This window comes from Schistocerca americana, chromosome 7 (genome assembly GCF_021461395.2).
Source record: "Schistocerca americana isolate TAMUIC-IGC-003095 chromosome 7, iqSchAmer2.1, whole genome shotgun sequence".
Taxonomy (NCBI): domain Eukaryota; kingdom Metazoa; phylum Arthropoda; class Insecta; order Orthoptera; family Acrididae; genus Schistocerca; species Schistocerca americana.
Genome location: NC_060125.1, coordinates 257,994,051 through 258,018,443, shown reverse-complemented (window position 1 = coordinate 258,018,443; position 24,393 = coordinate 257,994,051). Strand labels below are relative to the sequence as shown.

At 38.1% G+C, this 24,393-nt stretch overlaps 1 protein-coding gene across 1 annotated transcript in view; it reads right to left on the bottom strand.

Annotated features, from left to right (window-relative positions):
• Window positions 1-24,393, bottom strand: part of LOC124623171 (sodium channel protein para) — an 876,466-nt gene that overhangs the window by 87,590 nt on the left and 764,483 nt on the right. Inside the window, exon 31 of the mRNA XM_047148975.1 lies at window positions 17,308-17,578. Within this exon, the coding sequence (XP_047004931.1) occupies window positions 17,308-17,578 (271 nt within the window). The remainder of the gene's footprint in view (window positions 1-17,307; window positions 17,579-24,393) is intronic.

Here is a 24,393-nt window from a genome sequence, read left to right as displayed (position 1 = left end):
TGAAAAGATGAATGAAATAAGAATTTGTGTCAGTGGTGTTGAGAAACAGCTGAAATCATTAAAAATGAACAAAGCTCCAAGGCCTACTGGAATCCCTGTCAGATTCTATACTGAATTTGTGGTTGAGTTAGTCCCTCTTCAAACTATAATCTACTATAGATCCCTCAAACAAAAAACTGGGCCCAGTTCATGGAAGAATGCACAGGTCACACCCGTCTACAAGAAGGGTAGCAAAACTCATCCACAAAACTACCATCCAGTATCCTTGACTCAATTTGCCATAGAATCTTAGAGTATATTCTGAGCTCAAACGTAACAAGATATCTTGAACAGAATGTTCTTCTCAGTGCCAACCAGCATGGATTTCAAAAACATCGATCATGTGAAACCCAACTCGCACTTTCCTCACATGACATTCTGAAAGCTTTGGATCACGGCACCCAGGTAGATGAAGTATTTCTTGATTTCCAAAAAGCATTTGACTCAGTACTGTACCAATGCTTATTGTCAAACATACGATCATATGCGGTATCAAGCAAAATTTGTGACTTATCAAAAAACAAAGATGATGTGACTTACCAAACGAAAGCGCTGGCAGGTCAAAAGACACACAAACAAACACAAACACACACACAAAATTCAAGCTTTCGCAACAAACTGTTGCCTCATCAGGAAAGAGGGAAGGAGAGGGAAAGACGAAAGGATGTGGGTTTTAAGGGAGAGGGTAAGGAGTCATTCCAATCCCGGGAGCGGAAAGACTTACCTTAGGGGGAAAAAAGGACGGGTATACACTCGCACACACACACATATCCATCCACACATATACAGACACAAGCAGACATATTTCATATTTCATGGAGGACACAGCATGTTATCTTGGATGGAGAGTCATCAACAGATGTAGAAATAAATTCAAAGGTGCCCCAGGGAAGTGTGTTGGGAACCTTGCTGTTCATATTGTATATTAATGATCTTTGTGACAATATTAGTAGTAAAAAATGGCTTTCTGCAGATAATGCACTTATCTATAATGAAGTACTCTTTGAAAGAAGCTCCATAAATATTCAGTCAAATCTTGATAAGATTTCAAAGTGGTGCAGACATTGGGAAGTTGTTTTAAAAATTCAGAAATGTAAAATTCTGCACTTCACAAAACGAAAAAACATAGTATCCTATGACTATAATATCAATGAGCCACTGTTGGCTGACTCGTATGAATACCTGTGTGTAAAACTTTGCAAGGATATGAAATGGAATGATGACATATGTTCAGTCATGGGAAAAGCATGTGCTAGACAGGTTTATTGGTAGAACACTGGGGAAGTGCAGTAAGTCTACAAATCAGTCATGTGGCCAGTTCTAGAATACCGCTCAGGTGTGTGGGACCCACTATAAATAGTCCTAACAGAGGTATTGAACATCTACAGAAAAGGGCAGCATGAATGGTCACAGGTTTCTTTAATCTGTGGGAGACTGTCACAGAGATACTGAAGGAACTGAACTGGAAGACTCTTGAAGACAGCCGTAAACTATCTTCAGAGTCTATTAACAATGTTTCAAGATCCAACTTTAAATGATTACTCTAGGAATATACTATGACTCCATAAGTATCACTCATGTAGGGGTTGTGAGGATAAGATTAGAATAATTACTGCATGGTCAGAGGCATTCAATCATTCTTCACGTGGTCCATATGTGAATGGAACAGGAAGAGAGACATAGACTCTGCCATGCATATCACAGTGGTTTTCAGAGTATAGATGTAGCAGATGTAGAGTAACTGATCTGTGAAGTTACTTATGGCATGTTGTTACTCTAATAAGCATCAAGTTGGTAAAAATAATGTTAATTAAATAACCACATTACAAATTGGTGCACAAGCCAGGAATCACCATGGATTATTGCTACAGAAGGTATAAGAGAGTACTACAGTTTTCATCATTTCTTCAAACGTATTGTGATTTGAGGAAGCAATACTAAATAGTAGTTGGTGGCAATTTTGACCTGTCCCCAAATGCAGAAGGGGAAAGTGAAATCATACCAAATACTTTATCCAGACACATATAAGATTGGCTCTTTGGTTGTGAAATGGGTCAGTGGGTGGTTTGAAAGCATTGGAAAGCCATGGGCTGAAAAAAAGAGTCTGGTGACTGTGAGATGGCACTCGTACCCTTACAGTGAAATAAAAACTGATACTGAAAGTGTGAGAACTCATGTTTCAACAGAAGTGTTAAATTTGAAATCATAAATAACGAATGACAGTGGCAACCAGTTTGCCCAAAATAATGTTCAATTGGAAGAACATGTAGGATCATAATGGAAAATATTGCACACTGAACACTGAGCAAAATCTGCATGAGTCAATTCATGAGGAACAGCTTGCACATGATCAAATTGTTGACAAGAAATTGGTAAAGATGGACCGAGACATTTTAAAGTTGTCAAAAAGTATTCTTTCAGCAGAAGTGGCCTTCATTCACTTTTGAAAAGTCAATTACTTCGATCCTCACAGTAACATACATCCAAAATTATTTGTGCAGTAATTTGAGGAGATTTTGCCATTGTCTTCATTGGCACATCAACAAATTTATTTTGTGGTAGAACACATGAAAGGTGACTGTTTTCCAGGCTAATTTCTGGTGGGGTAATAAGTACAAACCAGATCACAGAATAATGAACACTTTCTTTGAGCACTGAAGGAAAAGAATAAAATATACAGACATAGGTATTGTGACAGAATAGTTTGCTGCAGGTATAGAGTGTACGTTACCATACTACATTCAGAGACAGTGGTTGCAGTGCCATGTCGTAACTACAAGAATTACGCCAATTTCCTCTGAAGGGTAGAATGATAACATGGACAATATGGAGGCAATAAAAACACACAGGCATGGCAGAAAGGCAGTGTGATGAGTCAGGATTATTCCACAAGACCTGTTAAACTAAACAATGTCTCAGCAGGGGGTTGGCCTGAGATCAGGAAATCTTAGGTCTCAATAACATGAACACAATTAGTGAGGAATGACACTGGTTTACAAGAAAACAGAATACGAAACTTCCTGGCAGATTAAAACTGTGTGCCGGACCAAGACTCGAACTTGGGACCGAGTTCGAGTCTCGGTCCAGCACACAGTTTTAATCTACCAGGAAGTTTCATATCAGCGCACACTCCACTGCAGAGTGAAAATTTCATTCTGAAAACAGAATATGGCACAAGGGACAGGCAACCAGGAACAATGGATTGATCCACTGGACAAGTAGAGGTGTTGCTGATAAGTTTTAGTGACCCTAATAAGTGTGGAGACACTGTTGACCTTGAAGAATGGAGATGTGGCATAATGGAAATATTTTAGATCTGGTAGCCATGAACAGACCAGACATCATTGACGGTATCAGTGTTGAGACAGGGATTCGTGATCATGATGTTGTCATTACGACTATGGTTACAAAAGTTAAAAAGTCAGTCGAGAAGGCTAGGAGAGTATTCTTACTAGAAAGAGCAGATAAGCAGTTGTTAGCATCCCACTTAGTAAATGGATCGACTTCATTTACTTCCGGTACAATGGACGTGGAAGAATTATGGGCAACTTTTAAACACATTGTAAATCAGGCATTCGACAAGTATGTGCCAAAATAGTGGGTTACGGACGGAAAAGACCCACAATGGTTTAACAGCGCAATTCGGAGAATGCTCAGGAAGCAAAGGCAGTTGCACTCACGGTACAAGAAAAATCGGGAGAATGAGAACAGGCAAAAGTTAGTAGAGATTCGTGTTGCTGTAAAAAGAGCAATGTGCAAAGCATTCAACCACTACCACTGTCATACCTTAGCAAAAGATCTTGCTGAAAACCCAAGGAAATTCTGGTCTTAGGAGTAAAATTGGTGAGCGGGTCGAGGGCTTCCATCCAGTCACTCACTGATCGGTCTGGCCTGGCAACGGAGGACAGCAAAATGAAAGCTGAAATTTTAAATATAGCATTTGAGAAATCTTTCACGCAGCAGGATCGTACAAACATACCGCTGTTTGAGTCTCGTACAGATTCCCGTATGGAAGACATAGTGATAGATATCCCTGGGGTTGTGAAGCAGCTGAATGGGTTGAAAATAAATAAATCGCCAGGTCCTGATGGGATTCCAATTCGGTTTTACAGAGGGTACTCTACTACATTGGCTCCTCACTTAGCTTGCATTTATCATGAATCTCTTGCCCAATGTAAAGTCCCGAGCGACTGGAAAAAAGTGCAGGTGACACCTGTATATAAGAAGGGTAGAAGGACGGATCCTCAAAATTACAGACCAATATCCTTAACATCGGTTTGCTGCAGGATTCTCGAACATATTCTCAGTTAGAATATAATGAATTTCCTTGAGACAGAGAAGTTGCTGTCCATGCATCAGCATGGCTTTAGAAAGCATCGCTCCTGCCAAACGCAACTCGCCCTTTTTTCACATGATATCTTGTGAACCATGGATGAAGGGTATCAGACGGATGCCATATTCCTTGACTTCTGGAAAGCATTTGACTTGGTGCCCCACTGCAGACTCCTAACTAAGGTACGAGCATATAGGATTGGCTCCCAAGAATTTGGGTGGCTCGAAGACTTCTTAAGTAATAGAACCCAGAACGTTGTCCTCGATGGTGAGTGTTCATCGGAGGTGAGTGTATCATCTGGAGTGCCCCAGGGAAGTGTGGTAGGTCCGCTGTTGTTTTCTATCTACATAAATTATCTTTTGGATAGGGTGGATAGCAATGTGCGGCTGTTTGCTGATGATGCTGTGGTGTATGGGAAGGTGTCATCATTGAGTGACTGTAGGAGGATACAAGATGACTTGGACAGGATTTGTGATTGGTGTAAAGAATGGCAGCTAAGTCTAAATGTAGATAAATGTAAATTAATGCAGATGAATATGAAAAAGAATCCTGTAATGTTTGAATACTCCATTAGTAGTGTAGCGCTTGACACAGTCACGTTGAGTAAATATTTGGGCGTAACATTGCAGAGGGAAATGAAGTGGGACAAGCATGTAATGGCAGTTGTGGGGAAGGCAGATAGTCGCCTTCGGTTCATTGGTAGAATTTTGGGAAGATGTGGTTCATCTGTAAAGGAGACCGCTTACAAAACAGTAATACAACCTATTCTTGAGTACTGCTCAAGCGTTTGGGATCCCTATCAGGCCGGATTGAGGGAGCACATAGAAGCAATTCAGTGGCAGGCTGCTAGATTTGTTACAGGTAGGTTTGATCATCACGCGAGTGTTACGGAAATGCTTCAGGAACTCTGGTGGGAGTCTCTAGAGGAAAGGTGTTCTTTTCGTGAATTGCTACTGAGGAAATTTAGAGAACCAGCATTCAAGGCTGACTGCAGTACAATTCTACTGCTGCCAACTTACATTTCGCGGAAAGACCACAAAAATAAGATGAGAGAGGTTAGGGCTCGTACTGAGGCATATAGGCAGTCATTTTTCCCTCGTTCTGTGTGGGAGTGGAAGAGGGAGAGAAAATGCTAGTTGTGGTACGAGGTACCCTTCACCATGCACCGTATGGTGGATTGCGGAGTATGTATGCAGATGTAGATGTAGAGGGCATGGCAGCCACGTCAGAGTACGGTGGCATGTTGCAGGACCACTGCAGCCATTATTCGACTCACCCTGAAGTTTTTGACACACCTTGAGCAGACGACACTTGCAGCACTGAAACACTATCTACAGAACTGAAACCAAATGCAGCAGGAACAGCAAAGAATGATCTTTCTTTCAGTTGGCAAGTATGGGAATTATGGGCTCCTAAACAAAACATGGAAGAGAGTAAGTTTTAAAATACTTCTGATGTACAGAACTATGAATCTGAACAAGTGAAGCACCTCTGGGGGAAAGGGACATTATTTATCCATTTTTATTAGAAATGAAGTGGTTTATGGGAAGCTAACGAGAATGCTTTGCTTATAGACTCACAGGCTGAGTGGTGTGAAGCACAGCACATTAGTGACTTGTACTTCATGACAGCATGCTTCAAATGGTTCAGTGTTTACCTGTGGGAAGAGCGAAATCTGAAAATCCACAGGATAAACCAAAATGTGATATAAAAGCAGTAATTAAAGATATGTTACCTGAAGCAGGGCTAGTGCCAACAGTAGCTGATATTAATCTTATTGTAAGGGTAGTAGCATGGGGGTGGAGGGTGGAGAATGAGTTGACCACAGATAGTGATTCAGAGATTTTGACAGAATATTTTGAAGCATTGCCAAACAAATGATATGTAATTATGCAGCCAGTATCAAGTGCTAAAATCTTTGGAGCAATGGGAAAGGTGTCAAAAACAATTAGTCATGAAGCCACATTATCTGTGCAATCCAGCAATGAGGATAATTAAACACGTTTTTAATTATTCCTCAGCTAAGTGTTAACATGATATAGAGCTAGATTTCTTTACATATATATTATTGTGATGTAAATTCTGATATGCTGCATGTAAAATTGTATGCAAAGAAAAAGGCTATAGTGCTGCCTTTTGCAAAGCAAAATGGTGAGCAAATGAGAACCTTGCTGGACATGTAACCACAAGAAATAGTTGGAGAGCAAGAAGAGAGGTTATTTAGTATGCACAGACTGAGAACAGAGGTTAACCAAGCATCAGAGTGTGAGCCGAAACTGATGGGTGAAGAACCAGTAAATTTCACACCAGGAAGAGGAGGAGGGATTCTGGTGGGGGAACTGATAATCTCACGCACTGTGCTTACAGGGGGTCCTGATCTCTACAAGGCTTCACAGTGGAGCAACTGTGCTAACTTGAGCTGTTTAAAACAATTCCTCCTTTCCTTGTACTTCACTGATATACCTCGGTACATCTAGATTTTCCGTTGCTTCTGCTTCCGTCAATAATGAAGTCCTTGTAGAGTTATGGCACAGGTGAGGGTCCTACTGCTTGCTGTCTTGCTGCAATGACATTGCCTCCTGCCTCGTATTGCTGCTCTTCACTACATCCAATAAGCTTATCTCTTTCACGACTGTGGACTAGTTTCACAAAATTCAGAAACTGGCCTTGCAGTGATGGCTGAAGACCACCAATTTCCACTTCATGTGAAACTTCCTGGCAGATTAAAACTGCGTGCTGGAACCGAGATTCTAACTGGTCCTGAGTTCAAGTTTCGGCCCAGCACACAGTTTCAATCTGCCAGAAAGTTTCATTGCAGCCCTCACTCTGCCGAAGACTGGAAATCTCATTCCCACTTTGTGTTATAAAGAATTTGGTTCCAGCCTCAACCCAACATAGTTTCTTTGGTTGCACTACCAGTACATTATTGGAGTATATTTGTGATCTTTGTGAAAGCTACGAGAGATTTAAATTATTTCCAGAGTTTTTTTTATGCAACAATGATACATAAATATCAACCGTCTTGTCTCTCTTTAGTCATATTTTGTGCTGACGTATTTCTAACTACTCAATATTGCACTTTTTGGTTTGCTTAACACCTCTACTTTGTCTCTAAATCTATATACTACCACTATCTACTCTAGCATTCTTGGCTGCTCAGTTCAATGTCCACACAGAAATCACAAACTCTTCATCTCTTTTCCTCTGGCACTCATGGCTGCTGGCTCTCTTTGTCTCATCATAAGTATTACTTATTCACAATTCTTCAACTGTTCACCACTTAAATACCACCTTAGTGAAGAGGCTTATTACAAATGTACCACATGTTCTTCAGACTGTTATTTCTATTTCATGATTCATGTGAGTTTATTCTTCAGTTTGAGCACCTCCATTTAACTTAAATCTTTCTACACCCTTTTACTTTACCAAATTCTCACCTATTCATAGTACAGGATCCTCTAGCATCGTTATTGTCATCTCAGATTTGTTAGCTTACTCACTAGTTTATCTTTTTGGTTTGTGCTATCCTCCAATTTACTTATTGTACATTTCATATCTTCTTCATGTATAGACTCAGACCTAAATAATTCCCTTTTGTTTAATTATCTTGCCCCTTTACTCTTCACTTTTCAATTTTCTTTAGCCCCCTTATTAACCTAACACTATACCTCCAAAAAGAAATAGAAAAAAGTATTGGGTTGTGTTTGTGTTTAATATATATAAAAGTAAAATATTGTTTTTGCATGCTCATGTATATTTTAGTTTGTAATATTAAGATTTGTTGGCATTCTGCAAAAGATACATGATCATTCAAAGAATTAGTAGGCAACAACAAGTTAAGCTGTAACTAAATGAAGAATATATTAATTGTGAAAGAATTTGTAATTAAGTGCAATGGTTCAGAATTGCATGGTCAAATTTGAAGAAAGACCAGAAAATACAGTTACAGGTATTCTTATTCAAAACTCCCTGAGTTTCAGAACCAATTGGGGCAGGATGAGATGTAGTAGTGGTATGTACAGTCAACAACATCACTCATTATCAGCATACTTGTCTCTGTAAGTATAAGAACTGACTAATATGAGAAACAGGTTGGAACAGAAGGTGTATGAGTGTGGTTGATTATTTAAGAGTGTTTGATGAAAACCACATGGAAATTGGAGTTATGATCATGAGATATTTCAATTTTAATTAAGTACTATAATCAAATTTATGGTAGCATGTGGCAGATAAATGTGGCCACTCACATGAGTTGCAGTAACAGAGTGCCCTAGGATGCCAAGTCATCATAGTGGAGAGCAGACCACAGCTACAGAAAGTTTTCAGAAGACCGGAGTAAGAATACTAACGGCACAAAATAAAATTTAGATGAAGTCTTTCAGGGTCCACACACCATAACAACAAGCATGTGGATGAGTCCAAGGAATGGACAACTGATGAAAGAAAATAATCCATCTGAGAAATACATTTATAAGAGTAAGAATTTAGGGGTGAATCATTTCAGATACTGTTCTGGAAGAGTTGTTACTGGAGGAACCAATGCAAGACACTCCACTTTTGATATGAAAATTATTGGTAAAGTGGCTTGTCTGATATTGTAGAAGTCACAAAAATCACAAGTACAAGTGACAAACCACTGTGTGGAAGAGAACATGTTGGGGCTTGTCTAAGGTCAGACCTATGCCAGACAACAGTGCACCTTGGTTGTGTCATAAACTTGGTATTTGTATATTTGTTATTGATTAAGTCTGAATACCTACCTTGATTCAAATAATATCTTTGCTAATGAGAATATATACAAAATTAGACAGAAATAGGTTAACTGAACCTTATGGCACATCATACACCATCTATCAACCAAATGTCATTAGGTTGGATGATGATAACCACCTACTAGTAAACTGGCTCACTGTTACAACAGACTGTCACTGTAGTCATCTGGTTGCATGTATGTGGTTAGCACATTTTGCATCATGGAAAAAGCATGTGACATTGTCAGCAGCTCAAAAACTATCCTGGCAGTTCATGTCGGAGTCCACATGGCAGCACAACAAAGTGATTGTAATGTTAAAGGCGAGTTGCTAATTTGGTGGAGCAGAATTTTCTTGTCAGTCAGAATTAGTTTCAATCTTACAAGCTCCTTGAATTCTGATAAGTACTCTTGTCAACTTTGCATAAAAGTTGTAACTTGTGTACACAAATTTAATTGGAGGACAAAGGGCTTTAATAATATATTTGATTTTACCACATAGTTTGTTGTTTCTTTAATCGTATACCAATCCTCATTAGGTTGGATGATGATAACTATCTACTAGTAAACTGGCTCACTGTTGCAACAGACTGCCACTGTAGCCATCTGGGTGCATCTATGTGGTTAGCACATTTTGCATCCTGGAAAAATCATGTGACATAGTCAGCAGCTCCAAAACTATCCTGGCAGTTCATGTCTGAGTTCACATGGCAGCACAACAAAGTGATTCAAAGTGATTGTAATGTTAAAGGTGAGTTGCCAATTTGGTGGAGCAGAATTTTCTTGTCAGTCAGAATTAGTTTCAATCTTACAAGATCCTTGAATTCTGATAAGTACTCTTGTCAACTTTGCATAAAAGTTGTAACTTGTGTACACCAATTTAATTGTTGGACAAAGGACTTTAATTGTGGTGTCACCGCAAGACACCACACTTGCTAGGTGGTAGTTTTAAAACGGCCACGGTCCATTAGTACATGTCGGACCCGCGTGTCGCCACTGTGTGATCGCAGACCAAGCGCCACCACAAGGCAGGTTTCGAGATACGGACTAGCACTCGCCCCAGTTGTACGGACGACTTTGCTAGCGACTACACTGACGAAGCATCGCTCCTTTGCCGAGCAGATAGTTAGAATAGCGTTCAGCTAAGTCCACGGCTACGACCTAGCAAGGTGCCATTAGCCTTACATAGCAATTGATACTTATCGTATAAAGCATGTCTCATCAAGAACGACGTATACAACAAGGATGGATTAAAGTTAAGTATTCCAAAAGCTACGTACTTTTCTTTATAGAATTCATTACGTATCCTGTTTCAGACCTCACGCCATCCTTCGTGTGTTTATAGCGTGCATTGCGGTCCCCTCAAATCACACTGTGTCCGCACTTCTGTCGACACATCATTAATAATATATTTGATTTTACCAGATAGTTTGTTCTTTCTTTAATGGTGTACCTACCCTTTACAGAGTATGTTTGTATTTTGGCAAAGTTCAATCAGGTTCACACATGGAAGTACAGCATAAGAACAACTCCAGCACATGTAAGGGCTGGTAGTTTGACTGATCAAGGATGTGTGGCTGGACTTCATTCACACAGCATCAGAAGGTAGGTCTGTGTCACAAATAAGTCATGCATCCCTGTTAGACCACTGCTTACCATCCCAGGTAGGTGTTTGCTATTACATTGCAGAAGTAAGTTTTTGGCTGGTTCTTTCTTTTCTTGTAAACTGATATATGTATAGCACTGAAATAATTAGCATTATTATAATAATTAGTGTCTAGTTGTTTGAAATAATGTTCATTAAATAACTGAGGGGAAGTAAACCATGTTTCAAGCTGTTGCAATACATGGATGTTATCCACAGTTGAGCAGTCATTTCTGAAACCACCTTGATCTTCACCAATCACTTTTTTGCAAACAAGAAATACATTTGCAGTTGTGAATATGAACCATAACCAGCTGTATAATGGAATGACAACAATGAAAATTTGTACTGGACCGGACTTGAACCCAGATTTCCTGCTTTACATGAGCAGTTGCCTTAAAACTGTAAACACATATCCTATTAATGTTATTCCTGTACAGTGGAAATGGTTTATTTGTAAGTCACAGTCCAGTATTGGCCAATAAACTGAAACTGTGGTGCATGCGTTTCTGAAGGAATGTTGCATCATTCTTCTTCACAACACAGGAACTGCAACTTTGTATTCGTCTTTGGCAGATGGGTGGATTCTAACCAGTATACAATTGGACAAGATATTCTAGCAGGCATTCAGGAGGATGATTCCTTAATAGTTGCTACAATCCACTTTGTCACTTTTCTTGTGTGCAGGGATGATCACCGCCATCTTCCAATCTTCTGGGATCTTCTCCACAATACAGATCATTCCCTAGCGGAATCTATCCTCTCCAACTTTAATGACTTCTGCCTGGATTCCATCTTCTCCTGGAGATTGTTCTACCTCAACTCAATTATCTGGTACTTTATTTCCTTCAGTCTGGATGGTGGATAATCTACAAGTGGATCCACAATGTCAGGAGTTTAGAATTCAAAGAGATATTTAGATTCATTACAGTTGAGGAGCTCCTTGAAATATTTTGTCACCTCTGAGCAATGCTGAACTCATTATTGTCCTTGGCAAATTTTTAGTGGTTGTGGTATCCTTTGCAAAAAGTAATTTTATGGTAAATCTTTTAGCTTCTTTTCACAAGAAATCTTGAGCCTCCTCCATCATTTCTTTGGCTTACAGCCCCTTTGGTCTCTTCACAGTTGCTTCTTTGAACTGTGCTTTGCCTTGAGCAAAAACATTGCCTTTAAGCCAGGTCTTCTTTGCTTTTCTTTGTTTGGTTAATGCCTTAATGGATTCATCACCAAACTGAATTTTTTTTCCACTGATATGCTTATTAACGACTGCACTTTGTCATCTCATTTAGGGCATCCCTGACTTTTTTACATGCTTCTTCTCTGTTCTCTTGTGAATCCTTTTCCTGCAGAATTACTAAGTTGTTGCTGAAGATGAAATTGATCTTTCTTTATAATGTATTTAAGCATATCCACAATGTAGAGTACTACTTTCTTAACATTATTTCTCACTTTGGCTTTGGATTGCATTGCTGCCAGCCTCTTACTAGGTAGTGAGCGCTCCCACGTTCCGCGCCCTGTACTGTCTTTACATCCATCACCCAGTTCCTTGCTTTGATATCAATTGCAAGGTGAACTACCTGATTAACTGTTTTAAAATCTGGTGATACTCAAGTTTCTTTGTGTATATTCTTCCACAGGAAATTTTCTGGTGCTGATGAACATCCCTTTCAACGAAACTTCCTGACAGATTAAAACTGTGTGCCAGACTATGACATCAACATAACACCTTCATCTCTCGCAGACAAGTGTCCTAACAACTGAGTTCTTGGGCTGGAATCTCAATCCAGTACACAGCTTAATATCCCAGGAAGCTTCATATCAGTGCACACTCCACTGCAGAGCGAAAATTCATTGTGGAAAACAATCCCCAAGGCTGTGACTAAGCTGTGGCTCCACAATATCCTTTCTTCTAGGTTCCAGGAATGCTAGTCCTGCAGGTTTCGCAGGAGAACTTTTGGAAGGTAGGAGATGAGGAACTGGGGAGGAAAGTTGTGAGAACAGGATGTGAGTCATACTTGGCAACTCAGTTGGCAAAGCAGTTACCTGTGAAGGGCACAGGTCCTGGATTCAAGTCCCAATCACAAAGGTGATGTACCTCATAACAATGGCATCGCTGAGTTAATGTAAACTGTGTCTGCCGGTAGTTGACTGGAATAGGTTTCCTCTTCCCATTTCCACATTACCAAATTGGACTTTACAACAGCTATTTGGAATGACATCTACCAGTACCTTCACTTCCACATAGAATTTGTCCTTTGTTGGGTGGGTCTTCTTCTGTGGGCACATGGTAGTTCACAAATGACATTTTACATCTCTTCATGCCTATTGTCGGCCAACAGCCTTGCCACAGTGGTACCACCAGTTCCCGTCAGATCACCGAAGTTAAACACTGTTAGCGAGTGAGGCACACTCAGCCCTTGTGAGGCCAACTGAGGAGCTACTTGATTGAAAAGAAGCAGCACTTGTCACGATAACTGACAATGGCCGGGAGAGTGGTGTGCTGCTGACCACAAGCCTCTCTGTATCCACATCCGGTGATGCCTATGGGCTGAGGATGACATGACAGCTGGTCGGTACCATTGGGCCTTCAAGGCCTATTTGGACAGTGTTTGTTTTTGTTTGTTCAGATCTATTGTTAATACTTCTATTCTAGGAGTGACTGGCAAAAACTCAGGTACATTAGCAGTTGCTCACACAAATTCCCTTACCTAATTGGTGTCCTGGAAACACATACATCAGCAGTTAAAGTTTTACTCACATGTCATTCTATATCAACTGAACCACGACACACAATCCACTATTTTGGATTTTCATGAAATTTGGTACACATAGTTTGTTTACATATATAGTGGCTGGTTTAAAATTTCAGGCCTCTATTTGAAGCAGTTCCAGAACTATAACAACCTGATTTTCAGCCTAAAATACTAAAAAAATTCATCCGTGGCTGTCACAAATTCAATTAGTAGTTTAAAATCTATTTAACTTGTCCTAAAAATGAAGTAGGGAAGATTTGAATGTTTCTGCTCTTACGTAAAATTTTCTGCAAAATTCAAATACTATATCAGATTTGTTGTAATCACATTACGAAGGGTCATTTGAGCCTTGAAAACAGAAGCTTTACTTTCTTTTAAATGTCCACAACTTAAATTACAAATTACTGTGTATAGACTGTAGTTATAGTGTCTCAATATTATGACTCGTATCATTACAAAGACAAGAAAATTTCCTTTATAACAGACTTAAAAAGTCTTTGGAGATTGACAGCTAGGCCTGCCATAGAACTAAACAAGGTAAATTAAAAAATATCACTGCATCACAAAACTTTTCAAATTTCCCTCCCCTACCAGATGTCACTACTGACTACGTGTTTTTCAAAATGGCTGCCATGAGAAGTAGCACTGTGATTTAAGTAATGTTTGCAATCACCATAAAATTGAGTACCTGGATCAATATGAAAGTTATGCTCATATACATTGTTGTGATCCACTTAAAAGACACAAGAAAACAATAAGGCATGATCTGCGAGTTGTTTCACTTGATCTTGCTAAGCAGTTCCGTAAGATATTACATGTTAGTCCACTATCATTCCAGGGCAGAAGTTGTGTTCAACATGCAGTACACATGTTTTAAGTGAAATTTCAGGAGCAGGTCATAGAAAGCTAAACAAAAACAGCAGTCAGGAAAATAAAAGTGAAGTGAAGACTATGTCCAATGAAGACTGGGCAGACTGAGAAGCAGCAGAAGATACAAAAGATCTGGATAAACTTAGTACAAGTTTAATAAGTATAGGTGGTTCACCAGTAAAAATGCATTCTCCAGCTTCACACCAAAAAGTTAGTTATAGGAAAATTAAAATAAAGGCAAATAGGCAAAGTCTATGAAAGAAAGTGACTTGTGTGCTTCATGTTCAAGAAGAAGAATTATGCAAAGACAGTAGTTCCGAGGCTGAAAGTATAGCAACTAAACATGATGGAAAACAAAAGCTTAATGATTTATATAAATTGATTAAATTAACTAAAGAAAAATTACCAACTGTCAGCAGGTGGGAACAGATTCATATTCTTACTTTTGCTCCTCCATTATGGACAAGAGAAAAAAATTAGAGAACTTTTGGTGTATTACAAAGAATGGTACATAAAGCTGGGGATATTCATAATACAGATAAAATTTGTTCACTGATGGGCCCAAAGCAAGGCAAAAAATTACACGATGAAACTTTATTACTTGTAAGGATTTTTTAATTTGACAAAGCAATGGAAGACTTAAGTTGAAACAAGGATCTGGCAGTAGACAACATTCCATTAGAGCTACTGATAGCCTTGGGACAGCCATGACAGAACTCTACCATCTGGTGAGCAAGATATATGAGACAGGAGTAATATCCTCAGACTTCAAGAAGAATATAATAATCCCAATTACAAAGAAAGCAGGTGCTGACAGGTGTGAAAATTATTGAACTATCATCAGTTTAACAAGTCATGGCTGTAAAATACTACCAGAAATCCTTTACAGAAAAACTCCTAGAAGCCAAACCCGGGGAAGATCAGTTTGGATTCTGGAGAAATGTAGGAACACGTGAGGCAATACTGATCCTATGACTTCTCATATAAGATAGGTCAAGGAAAGGCAAACCTACCTGTATAGCACTTACAGACTTAGAGAAAGCTTTTGGCAATGCTAACCAAAATACTCTCTTTCAAATTCTAAGGGTCGCAGGAGTAAAATACAGAAAGCGAAAGGCTATTTACAATTTGTACAGAAACCACATAGCAATTATAAGAGCCAAGGGCCACAAATGACAAGCAGTGGTTGAGAAGGGAGTGAGACAGGGTTGTAGCCTATCCCTGAGGTTATTTGATCTGTATATTGGCTTGCAGTAAAAGAAACAAAAGAAAAATTTGGAGTAGGAATTAAAATCCAGGGAGAAGAAAAAAAACTTTGAGGTTGAATGAAGACATTGTAAATCAGTCAGAGACAGTAAAGGACTTGGAAGAGCAGTTAAACAGAATGGATAATGTCTTGAAGGGAGGATGTGAGATCAAACAAAAGTAAAATGAGGATAATATAATGAGGTCAAATTAAATCCAATGATGCTGAGGGAATTAGATTAGAAAATGAGTCACTTAAAGTAGTATAAGAGTTTTGCTATTTGGGAAGCAAAGTAACAGATGAGGGTCGAAGTACGGAGGATATAAAATGTGGACTGGCAATGGCAAATAAAGCATTTCTGGAGAAGAGAAATTTGTTAACATCAAGTATAGGATTAAGTGTCAGGAAGTCCTTTCTGAAAGTATTTGTATGAAGTATAGCCATGTATGGAAATGAAACATGGACAATAACTAGTTTAGACAAGAGAAGAATAGAAGCTTTTGAAATTTGCTGCTACAGAATAATGCTGAAGATTACATGGGTAGATCACATAACTAATGAGGAGGTGCTGATCAAAACTGAGGAGAAGAGAAATTTGTGGTACAACCTGACTAAAAGAAGGAATCGGTTGGTAGGATACATTCTGAGGCATCAAGGGATCGCTAATTCATTATTGGGGGGAAGTGTGGGGGATAAGATTGTAGAGAGAGACCAAGGGATGAATACAGTAAGCAGATTCAGAGGGATGTAGGTAGCTGTAGTTGCTCAGAGATGAAGAGACTTGCAGAGGATAGAGTAGCATGGAGAGTTGCATCAAACCAGTCTTTGGACTGAAGACCACAACAACATGTTCTTAAATTTAGCCTACACAGAATTCAGTTGTTTTGATATTTTGTGAAAATATTTAATATGTCCATCTCTGAGGTACAAATATACTTATTTCTATGATAGCAAATTTATTGAAATTAAATTCTAAAATGCTGCTCAACAGCAACAATATGGCTAATTTACCTGAGTTTTACAGCATCTGTAAATACTTCTAGTCACTGTATCATACACTGGAAAGGTTACATAAAATATGCAATGGATATTTTTTACACTTCAGATCACTGCAGAGTTCTTTTATAAAAATAGCATTGTGATGAAGATAGGAGGTGAGTCTGGATAATGTGATAATAATTGCAATTATGCACAATCTTTTTCAAAATATTCTTGAAAGGAAATAAAAGGACTGAATTGTGGTCACAGTTCAACATTTCAATATCATCTATATTTTGTATATGATGTCACCATGAGAAACATAAAAACATTAATTTTCAACTAAACAAAGTTTTTAGCATTCCCTGCTTTAGATTAGTTCCCATTATTCAGGACAAGTAGAGAGTAAGATCTCAACACCATTATTTATTCAGCAATAATGCAGTTTCTATTTAGAACTTACACTGTGCAAGATTATTTACTTATTTTTCATGTAGGAATTTATTTACCAATTTCAGGTTATCTTCTAATAGTTAAAATTCAAATATGAATGTGAATGGATTTTTGTTGCTGCATTTCATCTTATCATTAGTGGAACATATTAATTTTTTTTACTGAAATAGTATGGACAACATAACTTTAATCTAATTACAAGACTAAATTAAATAATATAAACAGTGCTGGAAGACTTACCTAGTATTGACAAAATCACAACTACAAAATCAAAGAGATTCCATGGTTCTTTGAAGTAGTGATATCGAAGGGCAAATATTTTCATAAGGCATTCTGAACTAAAAATGACTATGAAGATCATATTGAGGTAGTCTAAAACTTGACTGAAGGTTTGTGTTTGCTGATAGTGATCTAGCGTCATCGTCAGCATATTTAAGCCAATGAACAACATGATTATCATGTCGAACTTTTTATTGGTCACAATTTCAAATACAATTGCTTGGGGCTTCCACTGTAATAAAAACATAAGAAAATTACTTGGATTTTGTAGTATATAGTTGTAAACCAGGATTTACAGATTGCTGGGAATAACACTGTCATTAGATTAACACACACAATGATCTACATCATGACTTGAAAAATATTGTGTATCAAATTGAAAAATATAGTTCACACATATATCTAGTCTTTAACAATATTAATATTAAAATTATAAGACAGAGTAAAAGTCAATACTTACCTACAAGAGGCAAATTATCAGTATGGCCAATAGGGACATTCAAAAATACATGACACTATCCTACCTTTTGCACCTAATATTTCCTTCTTGGGGCAGAGGGTGGGATTGGTTGGGGAAGGTTAAAAAGGAAGGGCAGGCCACTCAGGTCCCTGGAGAAGAGGGACCCACCGATTGTGGGGATGAGGGTGGTATCCCTACTCTCCTTGCTGAGAAAGAAATTATTATCATCACTATGTTATCTTGCATTAGGAATGTGGGTGCACTCAATGACTGTGATATGTCTTTCAAATCATAGAACACAGCAATCAGTTGTCCTTTTCTTTCAGGTTTTATTAGGCAAATCTAGATTTTTTTGGCTAGTACCTAGCCATTATCAATGCACTATTTCCTGGTATCAATGCAGGCCCTAGTACATCAGTCCCCTGTTGTTCAAGCTTCTGTCACAGTTGGGAGTCTTGAATGAAATGTGACAGAAGCCCAAACAACAGGGGACTGACATACCAGGACATGTATTGATACCATGAAATATAGATTTGCCTAATAAAACCTGAAAGAAAAGGACAACTGATTGCTGTACTCTATCATTTGAAAGAAATTATTAGTTACAAAAGCTAGGACAGTGTTGTGTATTTTTTTATATACCTATGGGCAGTGCTGATAATAACCTGCCTCCTGTAGCTAAGTATTGGCCAACAATTTTCTCTCATAAATTTATAGTCTTTTCAAGTGATATTTGCTGGTAGTACTAAGATTAATGTTCAATTAAATATCTGGGGTATTAAAAGTGATAGGAAATAGACTTCCAGTTAGATAAAGGATGGCTAAAACATTTACCTATCAGCAAAATTATCATAATAATGACTGTAAATGAGATTCTGGGTACTGAAAGTCTTTACTTCAGAGGGGGGTTAATTTAACAGTTTCCACCTTTGTTGGGAACCTCAAATATCCCACGTGGCTTAGATTTTCTTGTAGAACTTCTTTACTGCTTCCAGCACATTTCAGTTTATTAGTATCTGCAAAGAACACCATCACATTTCCCAAGCCCTCAAATACATAACATTGCTATAAGATACAACTTCCACTTTTCCTCATAACAATGCACCTCCATCTCAAAAAAAAAAAAAAAAAAAAAAAAAAAAAAAAAAAAAAAAAAAAAACTATAGTCCACAAAATATTATACAACATGGGTGACATTACACCATTTTCAGTTCAGAAACTGAGATCATATGTGGAGATAAGATCATATTTATGACAAATGTGTTACTGGCTGTACAGGTAGCATATAATAAGCTGGACTTATGCTGGAATTTAGCAGAATGAATATAGGCAGAATGTCAAAATTCACTACATTTACAAGAGAAAAAAAAACCTATTTTCACCTCATGAATTACTGTACTGCTCCTTTTGTCCAATGTTTTGCAAGCACACGCTAGTGCTACCAAAACAATGCACTTTTTGTAGAGTTAGATGATAGCTTAAGCTATTCAGCTTCAAACTTTGGTTTGCCCACAGATGTGTTTCCTCAACTCTCATAAGTATTAAGGTTAGTGATAGTGGATGACACTCTCTCTTAAAGCATAAAGACCATAAATTCTATTATGTAATTTCTCTGATGTTCACTCGATCACCAAAGGAAACAATAAAAACTCTGGACAGAGTGGATGCTGAGTAGTACATCTGGAAGGATCACTTATTTTATGATAGAAAATGTTGTTATAGGGAAACATTCCACGTGGGAAGAGAGGATATATTGAAGAGCAAGTTCCCATCTCCGGAGTTCGGATAGGTTGGTGTTAGTGGGAAGTATCCAGATAACCCGGGCGGTGTAACACTGTGCCAAGATGTGCTGACCATGCACCAAGGCATGTTTAGCCACAGGGTGATCCTCACTACCAACAAACACTGTCTGCCTGTGTCCATTCATGCAAATGAACAGTTTGTTGCTGGTCATTCCCACATAGAAAGCTTCACAGTGTAGGCAGGTTAGTTGGTAAATCAGAACTCATCTACTACTTTAAGTGACTCATTTCCTAATCTAATTCCCTCAGCATCACTTGATTTAATTTGACCACATACCATTGTTCTCGTTTTGCTTTTGTTGATGTCCATCTTACATCCTCCTTTCAAGACACTGTCCATTCCATTCAACTGATCTTCCAGGTCCTTTGCTGTCTCTGCCAGAATTAAAATGTCATAAGCAAACCCCAAAGTTTTTATTTCTTCTCCATGAATTTTAATTCATACTCCAAATATTTCTTTTATTTCCTTTACTGAATGCTCAATATACAGATTGAATAACATCGGAGGTAGGCTACAACCGTGTCTCACTCCCTTCCCAACCCCTGCTTCCCTTTCATGCTCCTTGACTCTTATAACTGCTGTCTGGCACCTGTACAAAGTGTAAATAGCCTTTTGCTCCCTGTACTTGATCTCTACCACCTCCAGAATTTGAAAGAAAGTATTCCAGTCAACATTGTCAAAAACGTTTTCTAAGTCTCTAAATGCTAGAAATGTCAGTTTGCTTTTCATTAATCTATCTTGTAAGATAAGTCGTAGGGTCAGTATTGCCTCGTGTGTTCCAACATTTGTATGGAATCCAAACTGATCTTCCCCAAGGTCGGATTCTACCAGTTTTTCCATTCGTCTGGAAAAGAATTCATGTTAGTATATTGCAGCTGTGACTTATTAAAATGATAATTTGGTAATTTTCACACCTGTCAACAAATGCTTTCTTTGGAATAGGAATTATTACATTCTTTTTGAAGTCTGAGGGTATTTTGCCTATCACATACACCTTGCTCACCGGATGGTAGAGTTTTGTCATGGCTGGCTCTCCCAAGGCCGTCAGTAATTCTAATGGAATGTTGTCTACTCCTGGGCCCTTGTTTCGACTTATGTCTTTCAACGCTCTATCAGATTCTTCATGCAATATCATATCTCCCATCTGATCTTCATCTACATCCTCTTCCATTTCTATAATATTGTCCTCAAGCACATCACCCTTGTATAGACCCTCTATATACTCCTTCCACCTTTCTGCTTTCCCTTCTTTGCTTAGAACTGGGTTTCTATCTGAGTTCTTCATATTCATACAGGTGGTTCTCTTTTCTCCAAAGGTCTCTTTAATTTTCCCGTAGGCATTCTCTATCTTACCCCTAGTGATATATGCCTCTACATCCTTATATTTGTCCTCTAGCGATCCCTGCTTAGCCATTTTGCACTTCCTGTCAATCTCATTTTTGAGACGTTTGTATTCTTTTTTGCCTTCATTTACCACATTTTTATATTTTCTCCTTTCATTAATTAAATTCAGCATCTCTTTTGTTATCCAAGGATTTCTACTAGCCCTCATCTTTTTACCTACTTGATTCTCTGCTGCCTTTACTATTTCATCTCTCAAAGCTACCCATTCTTCTTCTACTGTATTTCTTTCCCCCGTTCTTCTCAATTGTTCCCTAATACTCTCTCTGAAACTCTCTACAACCTCTGGTTCTTTCAGTTTATCCAGGTCCCATCTCCTTAAATTCCCACCTTTTTGCAGTTTCTTCAGTTTTAATCTACAGTTCATAAACAATAAATTGTGGTCAGAGTCCACTACTACTCCAAGAAATGTCTTACAATTTAAAACCTGGTTCGTAAATCTCTGTCTTACCATTATAGAATTTATCTGAAACCTTCCAGTGTCTCCAGGCCTCTTCCACATATACAGCCTTCTTTCGTGATTTTTAAACTGTTATGATTAAATTACGCTCTGTGCAAAATTCTACCAGGTGGCTTCCTCTTTCATTCCTTATTCCCATTCCATGTTCACCTACTACTTTTCCTTCTCTTCCTTTTCTTACTATCGAATTCCAGTCCCCCATGACTATTAAATTTTTGTCTCCCTTCACTATCTGAATAATTTTTTTTATCTCATTATATATTTGTTCACTTTCTTCGTCATCTGCAGAGCTAGTTGGCATATAAACTTGTACTACTGTAGTAGGCATGGGTTTCATGTCTATCTTGGCCACTATAATATGCTCACTATGCTGTTTGTAGTGGCTTACCCGCACTCCTATTTTTTTATTCATTATTTGACCTATCCCTGCATTACCCCTATTTGATTTTGTATTCACAACCCTGTATTCACCAGACCAAAAGTCTTGTTCCTTCTGGCACCGAACTTCAGTACTCCAACTATATTTAACTTTAACTTATCCATTTCCCTTTTTAAATTTTCTATCCTACATGCCCAATTAAGGGATCTGACATTCCCCACTTCGATCCGTTGAAAGCCAGTTTTCTTTCTACTAATAACGATGTCCTCCAGAGTAGTCCCTACCTCGAGATCCAAATGGGGGACTCTTTTACCTCTGGAATATTTTCCCCAAGAGGACACTGTCATCATCTGACCATTCAGTAAAGCTGCATGTCCTCGGGAAAAATTACTGTTGTAGTTTCCCCTTGCCTTCAGCTGTTCACAGTACCAGCACAGCAAGGCTGTTTTGGTTAATATTACAAGGCCATATCAGTCAATCATCCAGACTGTTACCCCTGCAACTACTGAAAAGGCTGCTGCCTTTCTTCAGGAACCACATGATTGTCTGGCCTCTCAACAGATACCCCTCTGTTGTGGTTGCAACTACAGTACGGCTATCTGTATTGCCAAGGCAAGCAAGCCTCCCCACCAATGGCAAGGTCCATGGTTCAGGGGGAGAGTAATACCTTATGATGCCTAAAACATTTTCCATGGCCTTCCTGTGTTCAAGTATGACTTTGCTTTCCTGTTTTTTAAGGAATTTGTGACATCATTCCATTGCTTGATGTTTGACTTTCCAAGTTTCATATAAAATCCAAGTCTCATTTTCCTTAACAACGCAAATGAATAATGTGTCATAATCTTTTTGGTATTTGTTTCAGAAATGAAGAGCAGCTCCAATTTCATGGTCTCTATTCAATAATTTGGAAATAGCCTCTTTTGTGGCTTAGCTGATCTTTGACCTCATCTTGTACAACTGAACTTGAAATTTCTGGTAGAGATGTACCATGTGAAGTAAAGTATCTGTATCTTGTGTTTATCACTTGAATATCTCCAAAATGAGTGATGACTAGCATTACAATGATCATCATGTAAATTCATTCTTCTTTCAATGAAAACGCTTCACCATTTTTTCATGGAAGACACAGTCATTGCACTTTCCTCTGTGCAATGTTTCATTTGGCTGTAATTTTGTAAATGCTGAGTGTTTTCTGCATTCAAAAAGTGAATGACACCATAGATATCACACTTGGCTGAATTTTCTGCTGTGAATGCTGAGGTTCATCTCCACATTTGCACCAACTTAGATAACTGTAGCAAACAATGGAAATTCCAGGTTGGAATATCAACAATATTAGGAAAAGAAAAGATTGCTACTTGTAAAGATGACACATTGAGTTGCAGACAGGCACAACGAAAAGACTGTTACACATTTAGCTTTTGCCCACAGTGTTCTTCTGAAAAGAGAACAGACCCCTGTGGAGTTGATACAATAAATCTTAACTTCTCTGCATCTTTGCCAGACAATGGAAATTCCGTATTTAAAATCTTTAGAATAGTCGAGTCTACACTGAAGTCGAAGACAGGGAATGATATATATTATGCAAAAAATGTTGCAGGCAAGTGGAATAATTTTTATAACACCTTCTTTGCCCATTCAGTCAATGATGTTCAATTACTTTAAAAAATAAATATGCTCAAAACCATGTAAGGCTGCCTTCAGAAGTGAAACAAGTGAAGCAGAAAATGTTTATTACTTGGAAAATATATAAAGAGTTCCCAGAGACACCAGCTAAAGATAACTACCAAACATGCCAAAAAGCCTATTAACAAAGGTTGTATATGTACTGCTACACCAAGAAAATTATACAACAAAAAACAGTAAACTTAAGTAACATTAGGAAATCAGTATGGTATTGTGTAAATGAGAGGCTTGACAGACATCAAAGCCAAATGAGGACTGATAGTGTAAGCATTTTAGACTCTTATATGATCGGTAACCCTTTTAACACAACTTTTATTAATTCAAATAGCTTATGTGTGAATTCTAGTGCTGATGGTTATACAACTCCTTTCCAGATATAAAAACCACCATATATTTATAAAACATATACAACAGAAACAGACACAGTCAGAAACAAAACTGAGACTAAAGTCTCTACTAAAAAGATGCAAACACCCACTCTTTCCTGTTCAGATTCACCTATTCAATGACAGTTTGAATAAATGTGTGGTTTCAACTAAATTAGAATTTGCGATAATCAAACCACTGTATCAAAAACACAGTACAGACAAAGTCGAAAAGTACAGACCAATCTGTTTAATTCCAATCCTAAGAATAGTATTAAAACAAATTATACCACTGAGATAACTAAAATTTCTTGTAAAAAAAAAAAAAAAGTGTTACAAGAAACCCAACATGGTATTAGGAAAGGCTACTCAGCAACATCTACCATATGTGATCTGATCCATACATTAACCATATGTGACCTGGTGCATACATGACTTAGTAATTAGATTAAAAATAAAGGGTGGCATATTTGTTCTTAGATGTGTCACATGC